The sequence below is a fragment of the Leuresthes tenuis genome, unplaced genomic scaffold (assembly GCF_036924035.1).
Source record: "Leuresthes tenuis unplaced genomic scaffold, fLeuTen1.0.hap1 SCAF_12, whole genome shotgun sequence".
Taxonomy (NCBI): domain Eukaryota; kingdom Metazoa; phylum Chordata; class Actinopteri; order Atheriniformes; family Atherinopsidae; genus Leuresthes; species Leuresthes tenuis.
The window spans coordinates 26,659,129-26,676,771 of record NW_027325366.1 but is presented as its reverse complement, the minus strand read 5'-3'; the positions used below and the strand labels follow the sequence as shown (position 1 = coordinate 26,676,771).

The 17,643-nt window shown below is 38.3% G+C and overlaps 1 protein-coding gene across 15 annotated transcripts in view; it reads right to left on the bottom strand.

Moving 5' to 3' along the window:
* stxbp5l (syntaxin binding protein 5L) overlaps positions 1-17,643 on the bottom strand; it is a 123,079-nt gene that overhangs the window by 90,400 nt on the left and 15,036 nt on the right. For all 15 annotated transcript variants that reach the window (XM_072397310.1, XM_072397309.1, XM_072397311.1 and 12 more), the window contains exon 2: positions 9,192-9,289. In XM_072397310.1, the coding sequence (XP_072253411.1) occupies positions 9,192-9,289 (98 nt within the window). The remainder of the gene's footprint in view (positions 1-9,191; positions 9,290-17,643) is intronic.

Here is a 17,643-nt window from a genome sequence, read left to right as displayed (position 1 = left end):
GAGAGGTAAAGCTGCTGCTGCTCTGCTAATGTGCTGCTCATGTTGCACCTTCCGTGCAGAAAGAGTGTAAAAGTTAGGTGATTGTTAGATGAAAATGTAGCGCAAAATATAGCATAGGTCAAACATACGGTAGAAGCTGCTGCATCCACCACTCGCCTATTCAATTATTTGACTTTTTAGTCTTGCTAAAGACACAGTGCAGTAATCACAGAATCTTTCAGTGACCTTTCTGCACTACAGGTTTGAAAGCTAACTTTAAATATCACATAAAGGTTAAGGTCGACCTCCTGCTTTATCCTCTTTTTTTTGGGACACTGAAAACTGTACAGTTTTTCATACTTATTTTATCTTTAGATCTTTAATACCTTTAGAAACTTTTTGGAGCATTTTTTGCAACACATAAAATATCATGATAAAGCAGAACAGTTGGGGAAATGGCTGATTGGTGGTTAGATTAAACATAGATGACTGAAGACAAAAAAGCCAGTTGACTGGTAACGACCAGCACAAGTCATTCTGCACTTTGATTTAGAGCAATCATTTAACACTCCTTTTTCCATCTGCCAATCCTAACAAGTGAGCTGAGCAATCTTACAGCACTCCATATCTCAATTCTCCATGAGTCTGTTGCTATTGCTTGATTAGCGGATGTGTGTGTGTCTCCTCTGTGTCCATGAACCCCGTGGGGCCCTGGCTCTTTTTTCTTCTCTGATATCTTTACATGCCAGGTTTTATCACTGCTGCCTGCATCTTTAGCTGAAGCCTGACAATCACATTTAAAATCCTTGTAATTGCCATAAAACTGAATAAATATTTGGTTTTGCATGTCAATTGTTACAGACCTGATTTGTGTTAGTGTAATGAAATGCACACACATAACATAATCTACATAACGTCAGTGAAATTAGGAACAAAGACGCTTGCAGCAGAGGATGTTGCTCCTGCAGGATAGAGCTTTGGGATTACACGAAGAAGAAGAGGAAGCAACTGGGGTAGTTGAAGTCCACAGATAAACTGTGGCTAGCTTTTCAGGATACATGAAACAATCTAACAGCATCTACTTTGAAAGGCTGCGTACATACACATCTGAGAGAATGGCGGCTGTTTTTAAAGATAATTGACGCATATCCCAAATATTTATCTGGTTCGTCTTTTTCTTTTTACTCCATTTGTGGCGCTTCAAAATAAGCAAATTGTTTTTTTTACAGCATCCTGACTATGCTTTTAATGACTTTTGCACACCACTGTACGTATGTTTAGAACCCCAATAAACCATCTTAAAATGCTACTGTAGACAAAGCAAAACAAGCAGCCAGTTAGCTGGATCTGCATACTGTAAGACATTTGAAGATGCTCAGCTGTTCACACAATATGTTGTGTTTGTGAATTCTTCTAAACGCTAAAAGCCATGCTATTCTAATACACTGCTTAATGATTGGTTGAAAAGATTATGCGTATGAGATCTTTGATTTTAAGAAATCAATTGGAGAAATTTAATTTTACAGCTGACAAATTTTCAGTCAGAATTGAAAACGTATCATATCATCTTATCTACACTTTGTATTATTTCATTTAGCTGTCATGTATGTATACCAGTGGTGTTTCCTGAGCTCGGCGTTGCTATTAATAGGCAGCTGACCTTTCATTCCTTGATTCACCACTCCTATTCGAGTGGACACAGGACCACTGAGCTTGATTCCATTCGGATAAAGATGCACTGTCCTGCCTCCAGAAGACGCAACACTGTTATGTGTAGGATTTTGATATGAGTGCATACAGTAATTAATACGCAGCTATAACGTTCTGGTAAAAGCTACTCTAAGAGAGAATAAGAAATCAAAGAAAGAGAGAAGAAAAGAAAGAAAGGAAAAAGAGACAGAAAGATTGAAAATAAGAACAGAGAGTTTTTCTTCAAGCACAAGCAGAATATTACTTTTTTATCTGGATGGTGGAAAACCTGAGGGCCAAAGAAATTATTAGAAAGATGGTTGCATGAAAGAGACAGGTTGCATGATTGCAGAGTGCAAAAATGGTGCAACAGAAGAAAACAGTCCATGAGGGTAAGTGGCTAAGCACAAAGATGGAGACAGAAAACAGTATAAAAGCTCTTTGAAGATCACTCATTCTTTTCCCTCATTTGAAAAACTTAAAGGAATTGTAGTAGCAAATGTCAAAAGACTTTCATTAGACACTGGGTGCTTTTCTCTCTTCTTTTGAAGAGTAGTGTCCATGGGAATTTTAGTGCATAGCAGGAAGGTGAGTCTTTCACCAAACTTTTGAATTAACATTACCAGAGTAAATGCAAGACAAGACAAAATGATCAAATTAAAAATGAAGAAACAAAAAAAATAAAATGGTGCAATCACTAAAAGAATACTAAAACCACAGTAATTGGCTGTGCCATACTTACACATACTAAAGGTTATTATACCATCAATTTAAAATTCAAATCACACAACAAGCACAGAAGAAAGGCCAGGATTATCAAAAAATATATAAATCTGAAAGCAAAAAGAATCTTCATCTAATTTTTCACTTTGGTGTTGTAAAGATAATGAAGTTTTGCATGCCACTCAATACTGCATATTGAAGAAAGTACTGCATACAACAATAATAACCCAGCTACACAGAAAAGCTGCAGCACATATATTTGTTTATGAAACCAGATATAAACTTGATGAAATGTAAGTCCACTTGGTTTTACACATGATACAAAAGCTAATGCAAACCCTATATCTACTCAGATGCTGTTAGTGTCGGCAAGCTGAAATGTATTTTCACTACAAAGCTGGGATGGTATATCCATCTTATCTACCTGCAGTTAGCTGCAGTGAGGCAGCAATCCCTTTGTTTCTCTCGCCACGGTTGTCATGCAATTGTAATCCCTCATCTTCCTTGTGTCAGTGTTCACATTCATGCACTGAACCGTGGCACTCAGCTGCTGCACTATCTACCACTGAATCTGCAAAGCATTTGCATCACTTTCATAGCTTAAAGACGCCCTACCTCTACCCCTCTGCTGCTGCTGCTTAATATCAATATAAAACCACACAACAAACATAAAGAGTTTAGAGGATCATGACATATTTCATTGCTTACACAGCATTTTATATGCCGTTAATGAAGCTCCCTATTCATTTAGCATATTTCCCACAGTGAATTTAATAATATTTACATCTACCAAACATCAAACACCCAATGCTGGCTATTAAAAAGCCTACCTGACCTTGTTTCATGCTTTGTAATTAGCTTCCGGTACCAAATAAATATCAAGCCTGCCAGTGATTGTTTGGTCAGGTAAGTCATCATTCACTATCTGCAAATTATACAAGAAGGGGCTGTGCACTGAGACTGTACAGAGTGGAAGCTTTACTGCATTGCACTGAATGGAAAGTTTCAGGCACAGTGGGGAACAACACTCCTGTACCACACCCATCTGCACTATGATGTTTTATCAATGAGGAAAAGTCACTGAATCACGTTGAGAGAAGAAAGAGAGAAACTATTTCTGCAGCATCAACAAAACCCAATTATCAGATGTTAGTCATTAGTAATTCTATAAGGGTTGTTGTGTAGAGACACTGCTGTGGGCTGGAATGGCCTCCAGTACCGCTCTTTGTTGTAAAGTGAAGAGAATCATCATCATCAAAAAATGATGGCAAAAAATGCAATAAAAGCTACAGGGCAGGCTACAGGAGAAACAAACAACTTCCTGAGCGAAATATGTGATTTATAGTGTGAAGCCACTGTCACATGGCAAATGTAGATGTGCTTAAAAGTAAAAATTTTAACTTATCTTTAAAACATTTCTGAATAACAGACATCTAAATATATTTCTAAACCAAATAGTACTTAGAATCTTAAAATTTTTTGTAAATTTAGATTTTTGGCCATTTATATAGATGATGTCAATAAAAAGTAGATAGCTAACTAATAATCATGCATAATGCTTTTATGCCAATTCATAAGACATTAAAAACTATATGAAAGGAAAAAAATACAAAACAGTTTGTCATTCTGATTTTTAAAAATGACCATTCTCTTCTTATTATTCACTCAGTCAATTAATTTCCATGATCCTCAATCCTACAAGGGTAAAGTAAGGATAAAACACAGTGCATGGTAATGAGTAACTTAATACTGCTGTCTCATCCCTTTTCTGTCGAACCACCAGAGCAGCACTTTTGCTTGCTCACCTTTGGTGTCAATAAAAAAGTGCCATTACTCTAGTTTACAAATAGAGGGCTGCAAATCCTATCAAGCATAATCCACTCAAGACCAAGAGAAACACTGGGCAGCAGTACACATGCCTTGTTGTGATTATGCATGCACATGTGCATGTCCATGGCAACAGGTTTGTTAAGAATGAGCTCGAGTTTGGAGACATATTATGTGGCAACAGTAGAGACAAAAGTAAACAAAGGGTTTGAGTAGATACACCCAGCACCCATGACAAGGGCAGCATCTGGTTATGGCTCCAGCCACCTTCTGCAGGGACCAAGCTAAACAGCTAAATAGTGATTATGCCTGCTCACACAGCCAGGAAAGCCAATGGCACAGTGTGACAATGATGAATACTTAATAGATGACTATCTGATGGGCTTGCTTGTCTGACTGGCACTGTGGACCTGTCCCCCCTTTCTCTCTCATTCACTCACTCACTCACACACACTCACACACACATTCATATATGTAAACACACTGGGATTCATAACAAACTAAAACAGCAGCTGTGTGTGTACACAGAGTGACCTCGTCCCATTCCAAGCCCACGCTCCACTGACCAAATTAAGCCTACTTATTGCTAGCTGCTGGTCATTGAACAACATGTGGCTGCTGATGAGAGGATCTGTACTCTGGAGTAAAGCCGCAGTCACTTTTTAGCTAGCAATGAGCAGAGGTGGATAACTTATCTTGATTACACTGAAGTGTCAACAAATTTGTCACCAGTTAAGTCTTTTTAGTGCCCTGAGATGATAAAAGGGCATAGAATTTTTGCTTTAGTCAAGTAAATTGGTTTATTGACATCACAGTGCTATTTATACCATTTCCAAATTATTTGGTAAACTTCATTGAAATTCACAACATTTTTTAGCAATAAGGCCTCCCCTTATTAAAGATGTACTTTAACATTTAATTTGATAATGTGCTGGCTGAGTGTTAGTTGAGGCAAAGACATTGGAGTGATTTGTCTCATATTAGAATGTGTTTACAGATATATAGTTATATACATATAACATATGTGATTTGTAATATGGGTTAAATTAGTACCAGCACATGACATTAAGCTGAGTGTCACAATATGAAAACATTTAAAGTGACCTGGTTTGAAAAGATGTTGTGCTGCAAAGTTTTAAAATTTGAAAATGGGGAAACAATGAATGCGGATGAATGCGGATTAACCATAATATTGAATAATCACCCAGCACTTGGGACACGTCAAATATAATTTGGCTTATATTAATGGTACCAACATGTCACATGAATTAATGTCAACTGACCCCTGTGATATAAACATACTTCTAATATTAACAGGCACCTGTGTTGTGTCACCTTTCTCTCTCCCAGCCTTCTTTTCTATTTATGTCTTTGTATCTACCTCATTTTTGTCTTCCGAGTCTCTGATCTCATTGACTGTTATGAGAAGTGACTGTCTATCAGACTCTGGGCAATTCTATTACTCCTTTTATTGAAACTGCATTCACATTCACAGCACTGTGACACAAACCATCACAGACAGGAGACAAACACGTGTGAGCGCACTTTTGTATACATTTGTGAAAAGACACACACACACACACACACACACACATAATACTGACAGAAGTAGACAGCGAATAGATGTGTGCTCAGCAAGCAGACATGCAGGTTTAGGCAGAGAAACACAAAAAGAAACGTGAATGTGCACGCGAACACACACACACAAGCTCCTTCTCTATTCTATTTGTTCTCAATAAACTAAATCTCAGCATATGTTGGTTGTCGCGCCCCAGGCAGAGGGAGGAGTGTCTTAGGAGCCCACTGCAGAGAGACTTGTTGCCAACCCACTGCGCCAACCTTGATGACATTGTTGCTATGCACTATTCACCAGAGCAGGACCAGTCCTACTGTGACTGACTCAGCTATTCATGGTAAATATGTCACACAAAGCTGGTGACCAGGAATACAGTCCATTGTGTTATTATGCTCCTGTACCGTTAATGCTTCTTGATGGCAACAGGGGTTCAACTTCCTTCAACAAGCTGTAACATTATGATTGGATACAGAAGATCAATAGAAGTATTAAGACACCAGACACCATCTTGCAGTAGAATTGTCGCAGCCACAAAGCCACTGAGTTCCTGAGCCACACCCATCAATGTCAGTGTCATCTACAACCTTCCAGGGACCTTCCAGAGACCAGACATACACACATAAAAACACTTGCCAAAAGAACATCCAGTATCCTATTAATATAAATATTCCGACCCTTCATTTAGTCTTTTATTAAAGCATTTTTGGCTGCCGCATTTCTTCTCTGAAATGATCCTACTAGCTTGGCACATCTTTCCTTTGGATGTTTCCTCCATTCTTCTTAAACTTGACACATCTTTCCTTTGGATGTTTTATCCATTCTTCTTAGTAGAAATTTCTCAACTAGGTTGTAAAACGAGCAGAGACATTTTCAGATCTCACCAGAGATGCTCCTCTGGGTTCAGGTAAGGACTGTGTCTGGGTCACACTAGAGATGTCTCCATTTTTCTCAAAGCCACACCTGTGTCCTTCTTTCATTTTCATTTTGTTGTTTGCAGCAGCCTTTGCGGAGTTCCTGAGCACTCTGGGAAAGAGTTTTCTCTCCGGATTGCTCTGTTCTATGATAATAAGTCTACCAGGCCCTATTATAGAAAATATCCCTACTGAATGATTCCACTAACATGTTTAACTGTAGGGATGGTTTTCTTCAAGTTATTGGGAATGATTGCCAAATGTACTGATCCCTCATTTCATTGAGTCAGAGCATTTAGCTTCTTGTAACGTGAGTCCTTCAGGTATTTTATGGCAAATTATCAGCAGGTTATTGTGTGTCTCGTGTGTTATATGTTATATGTCTCTCACTCATGTAAATTGCAAGACAGTTGGAGAAGCTTATCCTAATTAAGATTTGACCCACAGAAGGTCCAAGAGCAACAGCAACAAGGTACCCTTGTGTCTCCACTGATAATGGGTTGGATGTCAAAACAAGAGATATTGCCTAAGGTACAGGAAGATGGCCCAGCTAACATCCTGCGGGACTTCGAGATCCAGGCTGATAAACTGGAAATGGCTACCCTTCCAAACATTCCAGTGGTTGACAAACTGCAGAAGAAGGCAAATGTAAAAATCACAACTGGCAGCAACATGAAAATGACAAGCAAGAAAAATACAGAGGGCTGAAAGGGAAAGTAATAAACATGTGGGAAAGAAAGGAAACAGTGGTGCAAGTGGTAGTCAAAGAGCTCGAGGCTGTGGTTCCCAAACTGAGAGAGTGGCTCCAGCAAATTCCACAAACAACATCTAAGATCTCTGTCTAGAAGAGTGCAGTACTAGGAAACATCTAGGATAAGATACTGCATAGAACCCTTCGGGCTCAAGCCATGAGCAGAGGACCAAATCTTGAAAGGGCAACTGCCCACGTGGTGGCAGGTAATGATTTTTTTCTTTTTTATGTTTTTATATTGATCACACTTCTGGCAATGGTGAGGCACATTCATACACCACAGGCACTCAGGGAGACATGTCTACACCACACACACACACACACACTGGAAAAAGTCCCATCCTACACAGCCCACACATAACACAGTCCGGCACAGCAAATCAATAGTGGCATCTTAATGTTTAACTCTGAGTCTCTGGAGGTCTTAAAAAAATACTTTTTAACAGGAACAAAATATAGTTACAAACAAGGGAGAAGCGCATTTGAAAGGAAAGAGTAAAAAAACAACCAAGAGAGACCATTACAGAAGATGACAGGCGGGCGTTGAAAGTCCTGAGAGGAAAAGGAGGAATATTCAGAGAGGCTGTGAAGGACAGAGGAAGGGTGAATTGAATAAACAGAGGAAATACGAAAGAAAAAAGGTCCTTTAGACAGAAGGCAAAAGAGGCAGAATGAGAAACAGCATCAAAGAGAAGAGCATGCATGGGTGGCTAAGCAATTGAGAGAGACAGAGTCAGAGAGTCGGTGACAGGCCTCATGGGAGTTGACGAGGGTGTGTGTGCAGCATGTCAATACAAATGCTAAGTCACTCAAGGGCTTACATCCAGCTAAAATCTCAGCCTTGCTTCCCAGTTAGTTGCTAGATACAGGGAAAAATGATTAATTCAAAGAAATAATAGATATTTGCAATTTGTTTGGTTTGAAGTAATTCTTGTTCAGGGGTTATTCACTTGGCACCTTTAACTTTCTCCTGAAACATTGTAACTCTTTTCTGTCAGCACAGAAATCCCCATGTCTTCCCATGTAAACCACATGCTGAAGCATCAATAACCATTTACTGCCTTTGGCGTGGGTTTCCTAAAGGAATACCTGGAAGTCGTGGTATTTATGAAGGTGTAATGTCCTACCTGGGTTGCACTCACATCCTCTACCCTCACTGTAACTGGGTGACTCAGGGGATGGGGTGCTGGATGGACAGTTCTGAGCCTGCAACATGACAACTGAGTAACATGAAATGATGGGGCAGAAAGAATGAGGAGATTGAAGAGAGAGGGCGAGCCTATAAATAAGAGATATGCCCTGCCTGTAGAGACAGTGTACACACTATCTTGTCCATCTTGAATGGGTAGCACTTATTTTTAAAAAAAAACACTTTCATGTCGGTTAAATATATATATATATATATATATATATATATATATATATATATATATATACTGTATATATATGTGTGTGTTAATTAGATTTGTTTGCTCATATCTTTTCCCATTTATGCACAGTTGTGTCATGTGTAAGTGGACATATTTCAAATTTTTCTTACATTATCAGAAAAAAAACCCAGTGCAAGCACTTATATTAAGTTAACCAAGATAGATGGTGTTGCATTGTTTAGCAGATTAATGTGTAAGGTCAAAGAGCAGACACTGTAATTACTGAATGCTGTAGAGTATCAGCATGGCTTTCTTCTGTGTCTCTTGTCTAACACAGGTGGAAGTGGACAAACATTAAAGGATACATTCGTACGCCGCCTGATCTTGAGCCGATGGCCAGAATCTTCTGCACCGGGTCAAAGGCCAAAGCAGTGGGCTGGTAAGGAAAACCATGACGAACCGTCTACAGGGAAAAGATAACAAATCAGTATTTTATGCAAACAAGACAAACAGCTTTTGTTTTTGCAGTGGTTAGTGAATTAAGTGGTTACTTTCTGGTGAGTACAGCTGAAATTATGTCATTTACAAAAGTCAAATACAAGAGATGAGTAAATCCCAAAATATGTGCCACATCAAGGGAACTGCATGATGTTTTTATTTTCCACTGTAGGCAGTTAAATATCAACCTGATGTCGAAGCACACACTTATAATTGTAAACAACAAACAAATACATTCATACAACTTGTTTTTGCACTAGTTTTAAAATCACAGAAAATTGAATATATCTTGTTTTTTATATCTTGAAGTATTGTGATGCTCCATCCACCATATTCCTACCCTATGAGGAGAGTGGACGGTAGAGTACTTTTGAACATATTCCAGTTAAGCTATTTCACATTTGTGACAGCTTGATATCATGAAAATCATAAACAATTTGCAAAGGAAAACATAGGCATGCAAATAAAAAAATAAAAAACATGTTTAATGTGTGACAATTTCATACAAAATGTTAGCATATTGTGATTTCTAAAAAAAAACAATGCGGGAATTATTTTAATTCTGGCTCCTACAAAGGGTAATAATTAAATTTTTTTAGCCGCTGTTTTAAAATGTATTTATTCTGTGTTGTACAACAATGTAACATTTTCACATTTTTTGTGAGCGTTTGTTGACATATAAAGGAGGATTATAATTTAAGTGAAATGTGATTTAGAAAGAGTCAAAATTCATGAACTGCTAAAACAAAAATGTCATGTTGTGAACTACATATAAACTGTAGCTTCTATTCATGATGCAACTGGTTTCTGATGTGATAGTAATTGGATTAGCTTCAACAATTATATGCCAAAGCCTGACAAAGCAAAACAACAGTGTCTGTCATACACCCACTCTGAGAGATACTGCATGCTCTGTAGCTGTCTGCCATTAGTCATGTTAAATATCCCAGTGGGGCCCAGTGAAACCGGCTCTGGGTGAATGTACAGTAGAGACAGGGACATCATCATCGTTGAATGAAAACATTCAACAACATTTGTGTTTTTAATCAGGAAACTACAGGATGCAAAAATATTATTTGAAAAAAAGGATGACTGCCGATTGACAAATTATTGGCCGCTATGCTTTTGCGGATTATACTTTAGAAAAATAACAACAATTTTCCCTTGTGTTCTTGTCTTCTTACTATACTCAAGTCAGAATTGAAAAAAAAAAGTTTCAGCAGAAAGAGTTATTTTTTCAGCAGGGTTCAGTCTGCTCACCTGTGATACAGTCATAAGCAATTTCATTTTGGTTGACAGATCTCTTCTCAATTTGAATAATATCTCTTTTTCTCAAATAATCCAATCCTGTCTCACAAGAACATATGTTAAAGGTACATTTTTCCCATGTCCAAAATGTAGTGTCACGGGGTTAAAAATCATGTGATGGCAACATATATGTAAGATGTTGAATTGTGCAGGGGCACTGCCACATTAGATTTCCTTAACAGTGATTGATAAATATCAAAATGTGTAAGCACACAATTCTAGAGAGTAAGCAAACCAACACCATCCTCGACCACTCCTTATCCTTTTAAGCAGGCAAATCAACAATGTGTACCACTTGAAAAAGTCACAGATTAACAACATCATCTTGTATGAAAAATGTAAGACTAAGTGAGAGACTGCTAACCAAGACCAAGAATAGGAAAAGTAGATCATAGGGCTTCGTTACTCCTTCCTGCACACACAAGCTGTGACAGAGATATCGCACTAGCATACCATTTTATAATTTCTGGGTTCTTATAACTTTCCTCATGAAATTCCATTCAAACTCCAGCATTTAATCTGACTTATTCACCAACTAATTTTCTTCTTGTTTAACTACAGTATGTAATGATAGACCATGAAATAAATATTACCAATGGACTGATAAGGTGGGGACTCCAAAAAAGTGAAGTATTAGTGAATTTCTTTGTCACACTGGACTTTTCTCTGAAAGTTGGAAGTTCACCCGCACCAGCTTTCCTTTCAGCTAGCCACAACCCAAGATCTGCAACAAATTCTGAGGACTCCTGTCATTTACTCTCTGTTTGTGATGGAACACTAGAGTGAATGCCAGCTCCATCTTTCTCAGCTACGCCTCTGGGTAGCATCGATCACTGGCCTCCTCCCCTTCAAGTTGCTCCCTTAAACAGAAGAAAGCCTTTTACTGTGGCTTGCCAGTAGCCACCAAGCCTCACATGCAGCAACACACAAAGCTTTTCCTTCATAAGTCGGGTTCAATGCTCAGCTGATTTCTTCAAGGAGAGACATGCCGCAACAAAAAAGCAGCAACTAGTTTTCTTCTACCACAGACCATGACATGGATTTACACAGACAATACTGGACATCAACCAGACACTGGAACATTCCTTGCTCACCAGTGACAACAGAAAAGAATAGTGAGAGATACCTAATTATAGCACTTTGGTAACAAAAACATACAGGGCATCAGCATTATCAAAAGCTACATGCAGCTAAGCAGAAGACTGCTGACCTGTAATCTAACATTTTTTGATTTGGTCACACAATCTTTTTCTGATAAAATACATTGACATCGATCATTTTGTACCCATGCCTCTGCCTACAGTTAATATTTACATTTTGAGTCCTCTCTTCTCTTCTGATTTTCACACACATGCAAATACTGACACAGCCATGCTATACTTAGTTTATTCGTAAATTCAATATTTATCTAGAGGGAGATTCATGCAGGTCTACTGTTGGTTGTCTCTAACGCCCTCTAACTCACTAACAAAGTCATTAATGTGGTCACTTCTAACACTCATGTGTCTAATTAAGCTCTCATTCTTTGTTGTGGGTGTGTACATTCAGCACCAGTGTACAGCCACCAGGAGTTAGAGCATTCCCTTAAATGCCACACCGATTCTCACTTTCCAAAGTTAGCAAGGGAAGCCATTTGTAAATCCAAAGTTTCCTGAACTGAGTGGAATAACTAATAATTCTGTACAGAAGGCAGCGAAAGAGAACAAAATTGCTGTAAGGTACATATTTCCTGTGAGCACAGCACACACAAATTCAAGTAACACCACTTTTCAAGGACACTTTGGCATATAGAGGGGCCAGAGATGATACTTTGCAGATAATGAATAGCCTGTGCCACAGCAATATTTAAATGTACACTTGTCTTTATCCTAAATATAAGCATTTGGTGGTGAAAGAAAAATCCAATTTCATACATAGTGTGCCTACTCTACTAAAAACAAAACAAAACAAATGACTGAACACTAGTTTCAGTAAAAATTGTATCTGTTGCTTTTCTATATATCGAATATCTATATTTTGAATATCGCTAACTGTGAGCTAGGGACTAAACAGTTTATGGACAAAACTATTGATCAAGTAAATAACTGGCAAATTAATCAATAAAGAAAAGTTTTAGTTGAACCAAAGTGTTTTTGCACACTCAGTCTGAGTTTGTAAATTATGTACCACATCAACCAACATTACAGCAAAGAAACGAGAAATATCACTGTCATATACTGTATTTTCCCACAAAGACAGTCAATCATAGAATGTAAAAGTCTGAAAGCTCAGTTTGCTGTTTATAAAATCTAGAGTGCCTATTTACATAAAAAAGCTGGAAAGAAAGCTCCAGAAAAACGAATTGAGAGGTGTGTGGTCAGGGATGAAAAGGATTTAAGGTGAAGGAGGATCAGACAGATGCAAGCCTGGACAGGGCCAGTGAGCTGAACATTTTCAACAGGCTGATGAACACTTAACTCAGCATGTCTGTCGTCTGCTTCTAGCAATACAGACCTCACATCCTACTTGTACCCGCATCCTCCAAGTCACACCTCCATGATGTCACGCACTACCTTTGTCACGGATCTTAACACAGCCTCACCAACATCCCCCACATTTGTGACCTCCTCCTAAAATACACATTCATCGTATTGGTCTTGCTGACATGTAAATTGCTGTCCTATTTCCACACTATGCCACAAAGTGGTCGATCAGTTCCCTGTACTCAGTCTCTTGTTCATCCCTGACACACTCCACAATTGGAAGAGTTATCTGAGTATTTTGAGTGAATATGGCAGGAGTTGTACTGGAAGCTTGAGGTGTACTGATTGAAGAGGAATGATGAAAGCACAGTCCCCTGTGAAGCTCACCGCCTTCTCAGACATACAAACCTTAAGTATTACAAATCTGATTGTTAAGAAGTCTGTAATCCAGGAAGTTGTGGAGGCATCCACCTATACTTTCTGGAGCTTCTCGTGTAACATTGCAGGCTGAAGTATATTAAAAGCACTGTGAAAATCAAAGAACATGATCCTTACAATGCGTACAGAGTTGCATAATGTGGTTTTGTAATATTTTAAGAGCACAGCGGATGTAGCCATCATGATGTCACCCACTACCAGTTGTTCTGTTTTTAGTTTCTACATTACATTTTCATATGAGATTCTATTGGTCAGCCCCTAGTGGTCATCAGCAGTTCTGGACTTTAAAGCACTTAAACCCTTTTCTCACATCTCTGACAAAATAGTTATGGTAATCTGTATACAGTTTTTAGGGGTGTTAGTCTTTGAATATTACATGATTCGTTGTTCCATCAAATCTAAAGCTTTTATTGTCAACTAAATTGTATGTGAATATCGACAGTGGATTTTTTGCTTTCGCATATTTAAAGCATAATCCTTGCTTTAATGTTTCCAACAGAATGAAATTCTAACTTTAGTGGTCTGATTACATCAGAAGTGACACTTTTCCTCGATCACTGACATACATGTCCCCATAAGCTGCTGTACTGCTCCCTGTCCTCTCTATCACTCACTGAACAGACAGACACACAGAAGTCAGTCACTATGTTCATGTTAGATGTAAACTAAATCTGTAGACTATCTATATTCTGACCGTCATACAGTCATGCATGGATTTGATGTTTTCTTTCTCTGTGAAAATCTGAGAATACATACTGTAGTCTGTGTGATAAACCTACTTTCTTTTATTTAAATACCAAGTGACAGCTAACCTTAGCAGCAGTATGTAAACTACTACAAAAGCTGGGGGAGATCTTCTTCTACTTTCCTAAACAGACCAAACACACTTAAAATAGATTTTTGTTAAAGTGTGTGTCAGGGGTGGTGTGTAGAGGGAGGACCCAGATGCAGAACTTCAACAGAAAAACTTGATTTATCTAACAAAACAAGAACTAAAAGTGCGGCTGAGCCAGATAACAAGAAATCTCTTAACTGTGGAATAAATAAACAAGACAAGACTATGACTGTGACAACTAAGAGGCAAAACCTGAACTGCACTCCTTCAGTTTATGATCAAATGCAGTATTTTTTAGATCTAACCTGTGAGGAACATATTGTAAAGTCCACTATTTAATTATCTCAGTCTTAATTAGGAGTTTCCAGTGTGTATAGAGACCTACAGAATACGAAAAAACTAATTGCTGCTCTACTGTGGTAAGACTTCAACACTGTCAAACCAAATCACCCTAAATGTAAATAATTGTGATTTCCTCTACATCTACGTGGTCAATTAAATGTGCTGTGCTCGTTCCAACTGGATGGTCCCCTGTGTGACTGACTGAACTCTACCAGAAAGAGGGGCGGCAGCAGCAAAGTAAAGATCTTTTTTGGCTAACATTTGTGCATTGCACTTGCTATCAGAAAAAAGGACCAAGTAAACAAATTAGATAAAAGTACGAACACACTGACAATTTAAGAAAAAAACTAAAACTAAATTGAGGTTCTGATTATCTTCACTTCAGAGAGAATGTTCCAAAAGGTCTATAGTAACCTAAAAAGATAGACGCTATAGTACAGAAGCTTTTCCCATTAAGTAACTGTGAAAAAGAACTTCTGTATAAATGGTATCAGTGTGCATTTGTTTGAGCACTGCTGCGGCATACAAATTTAGACAACCTGACCTTCAGTTGCAGCTGTTTGTCAGTCAGCTAATACAAACACAGCAGGGTTCACTAGCTCCATAGCCAGTGGGCCACTTGCATTAAAAATAGATTTGGAGACATATCTTTATATTCTAATCTTTCATGATTCAACATACTGATTTGAAAATTATTCAGTTGTAATCCCGGTACATTTTTATTTAAAACAAACACAGAAGATTTCTGTTGAAAACCTGAACTGAAGTAAGAACTCAATCAAATTTCCCAAAAAACATATTACACAAAAATGTGATTTGCTCCTCATTCATTTCTGAATGTCAACACTTCACACATAGAAACACTTACATTTAATGATATACTGCTCGGTCTCCAGCATTCGACAACAGTAAGGCAACTAATGCATCTGGAAGGCATTGAACTATAACATCTGCACCATAAGCTCCAACAGCAAAATAGCAACACACATAAATGCATTTAATTGGTCTCAGTTGAAATCATGTTGAGACAGTAATTTCCTTCCATGTTTTCTTCATAATAAATAATCATTTTCATTATGGGCTTTAAAAGCAAACATGTACGTATGTAAGCGGTCAGTTGAAGTAGGATTTAATTCTTAAAATGACTATATTCTAAGGTTCTCAATGGCAAGTAGAACTAAAATTGCCAAATAGGCACAAACACACACTATCACAAACAAACTGCCATCCCACTGACCTGCATTTATTGAAAAGAGCATATGAAAGAATCAAGTGCTTTGCCTGAGAATGAATTTTTTAGACTTTTGACAGCAGAAAACTGTGAATAATACTCTCAATGTTATCCTAAACTAACAATTAAAAACCCAACTGTGACTTCAGCTTTCCGGAAGATCATCAAATTCAACCATAAATTATTCATGTGTATTCATGCACACTCATTGAGGAGAAACGCACGCATAACTTTCAGGAGGAACCTGTTAAACACTCATATTCACACATTCATCCTCCAGGTGTTGCCATCAGACCCCTGTAAGTTCTGTAGTTAGAATAGTCTGACTCTAGTGCACAGTTGCTGGGATACAGGAGCACCACCCCCTATATAGACATACAAGTGAGCCAAGAAGTAGATGAGAAGCACATCTTCTGTCGCGAAACCCAGAGATGCTCATACATTATTGAAGACCAAAGGCATACAGCTATTTTTTCCCTTCTTTTAGCTTGAAAGTTTAGACATCCATCTATCCAAATATCTATCTATAGTAACACAGGTACCGCCCTGTTATGTGGTCTGTCACCACTCAAGTCGACGAAACGCAAAACGAAGTCAGCAGCATAGTAACAGTTGACCTGCTACAGAAAACGTGCATTAACTCTGCCAGATGCTGCACTATATTAACTCTACTCTCCATCTACCTCCTCCCCTTTTCACTTTTTGTTTTCAACACACATTCAAGCTTTATACACAAGCCCTGTGCTTTCATACAGATGTCCCCACCCCCCATAGACGGATACCACCTCATGCCACCCACCAGCCTTTCGCTCTCTCTCTCTGCACGGCGCTCAGCTGCAGAGCTGGTCTAGACCCCTGGTTCTATAAATAGCAGGCAGCACCCATGTCTGCCACTGACAACCAACTGTAAATTGAGTGACTAAATCTACAAATGCAGCTCAGCACAACATAATGGCTATAATAAATACAATAATTATCTGCAATATTTATACTATATGCATGTTATATATTAATGTAAATTACACTAAGTCGCAAGGAAAATGTACAAATGTGTGCCCGTAAAAAATACCCCCATTTGCGAAACTCTGATACCTACAGTGTCTCTTTATTTTTTTCTCATTAGCAAAGACTAATGTAGGCTTCACTGACCTTGCTCGTCTGACAGCAGTGTATTCTACCCAATTAATGGACGCTATCCCACTCAAACACATGGCCAAATACAATGAAAAAGTCTGCATTTGTGGGTGGAGGATGTGCAGATGCACAAGTTAACTGCATGATTCAAGGAGATTCAAATTCTAGTACAGTATCATCTTTTGTCAGGATTTGTCAGGAAGGCATGTGTCCAGTGAGAGGCTGTTTTTAATCTTGCTTGCTCCAACTGAATATCTGACCATTACTGCACATAGCTGCAAACATTAGGATCATTCTGCTGATTGTGTGCCATCTCTCATCTTCCATTCCATGTGTTAAATGATTTCACAACAGCAACATTTCTCAAAAATATGGTACTTGCTTTTCTTCATGTTTGACTTGTAAAGCCCTACTTAGATGTTCTTCTTGACTTCATCAAAAAATCAATTTCATCTGCAGTGACATAATAACTGCCCACTCCTATGCGATTTACAGTTTTATGGCACCAAGAAAATACTCTATCTAAAGTATTCCCTGTGAGCTGCATCTATCCCAGTCCAAAATATGTT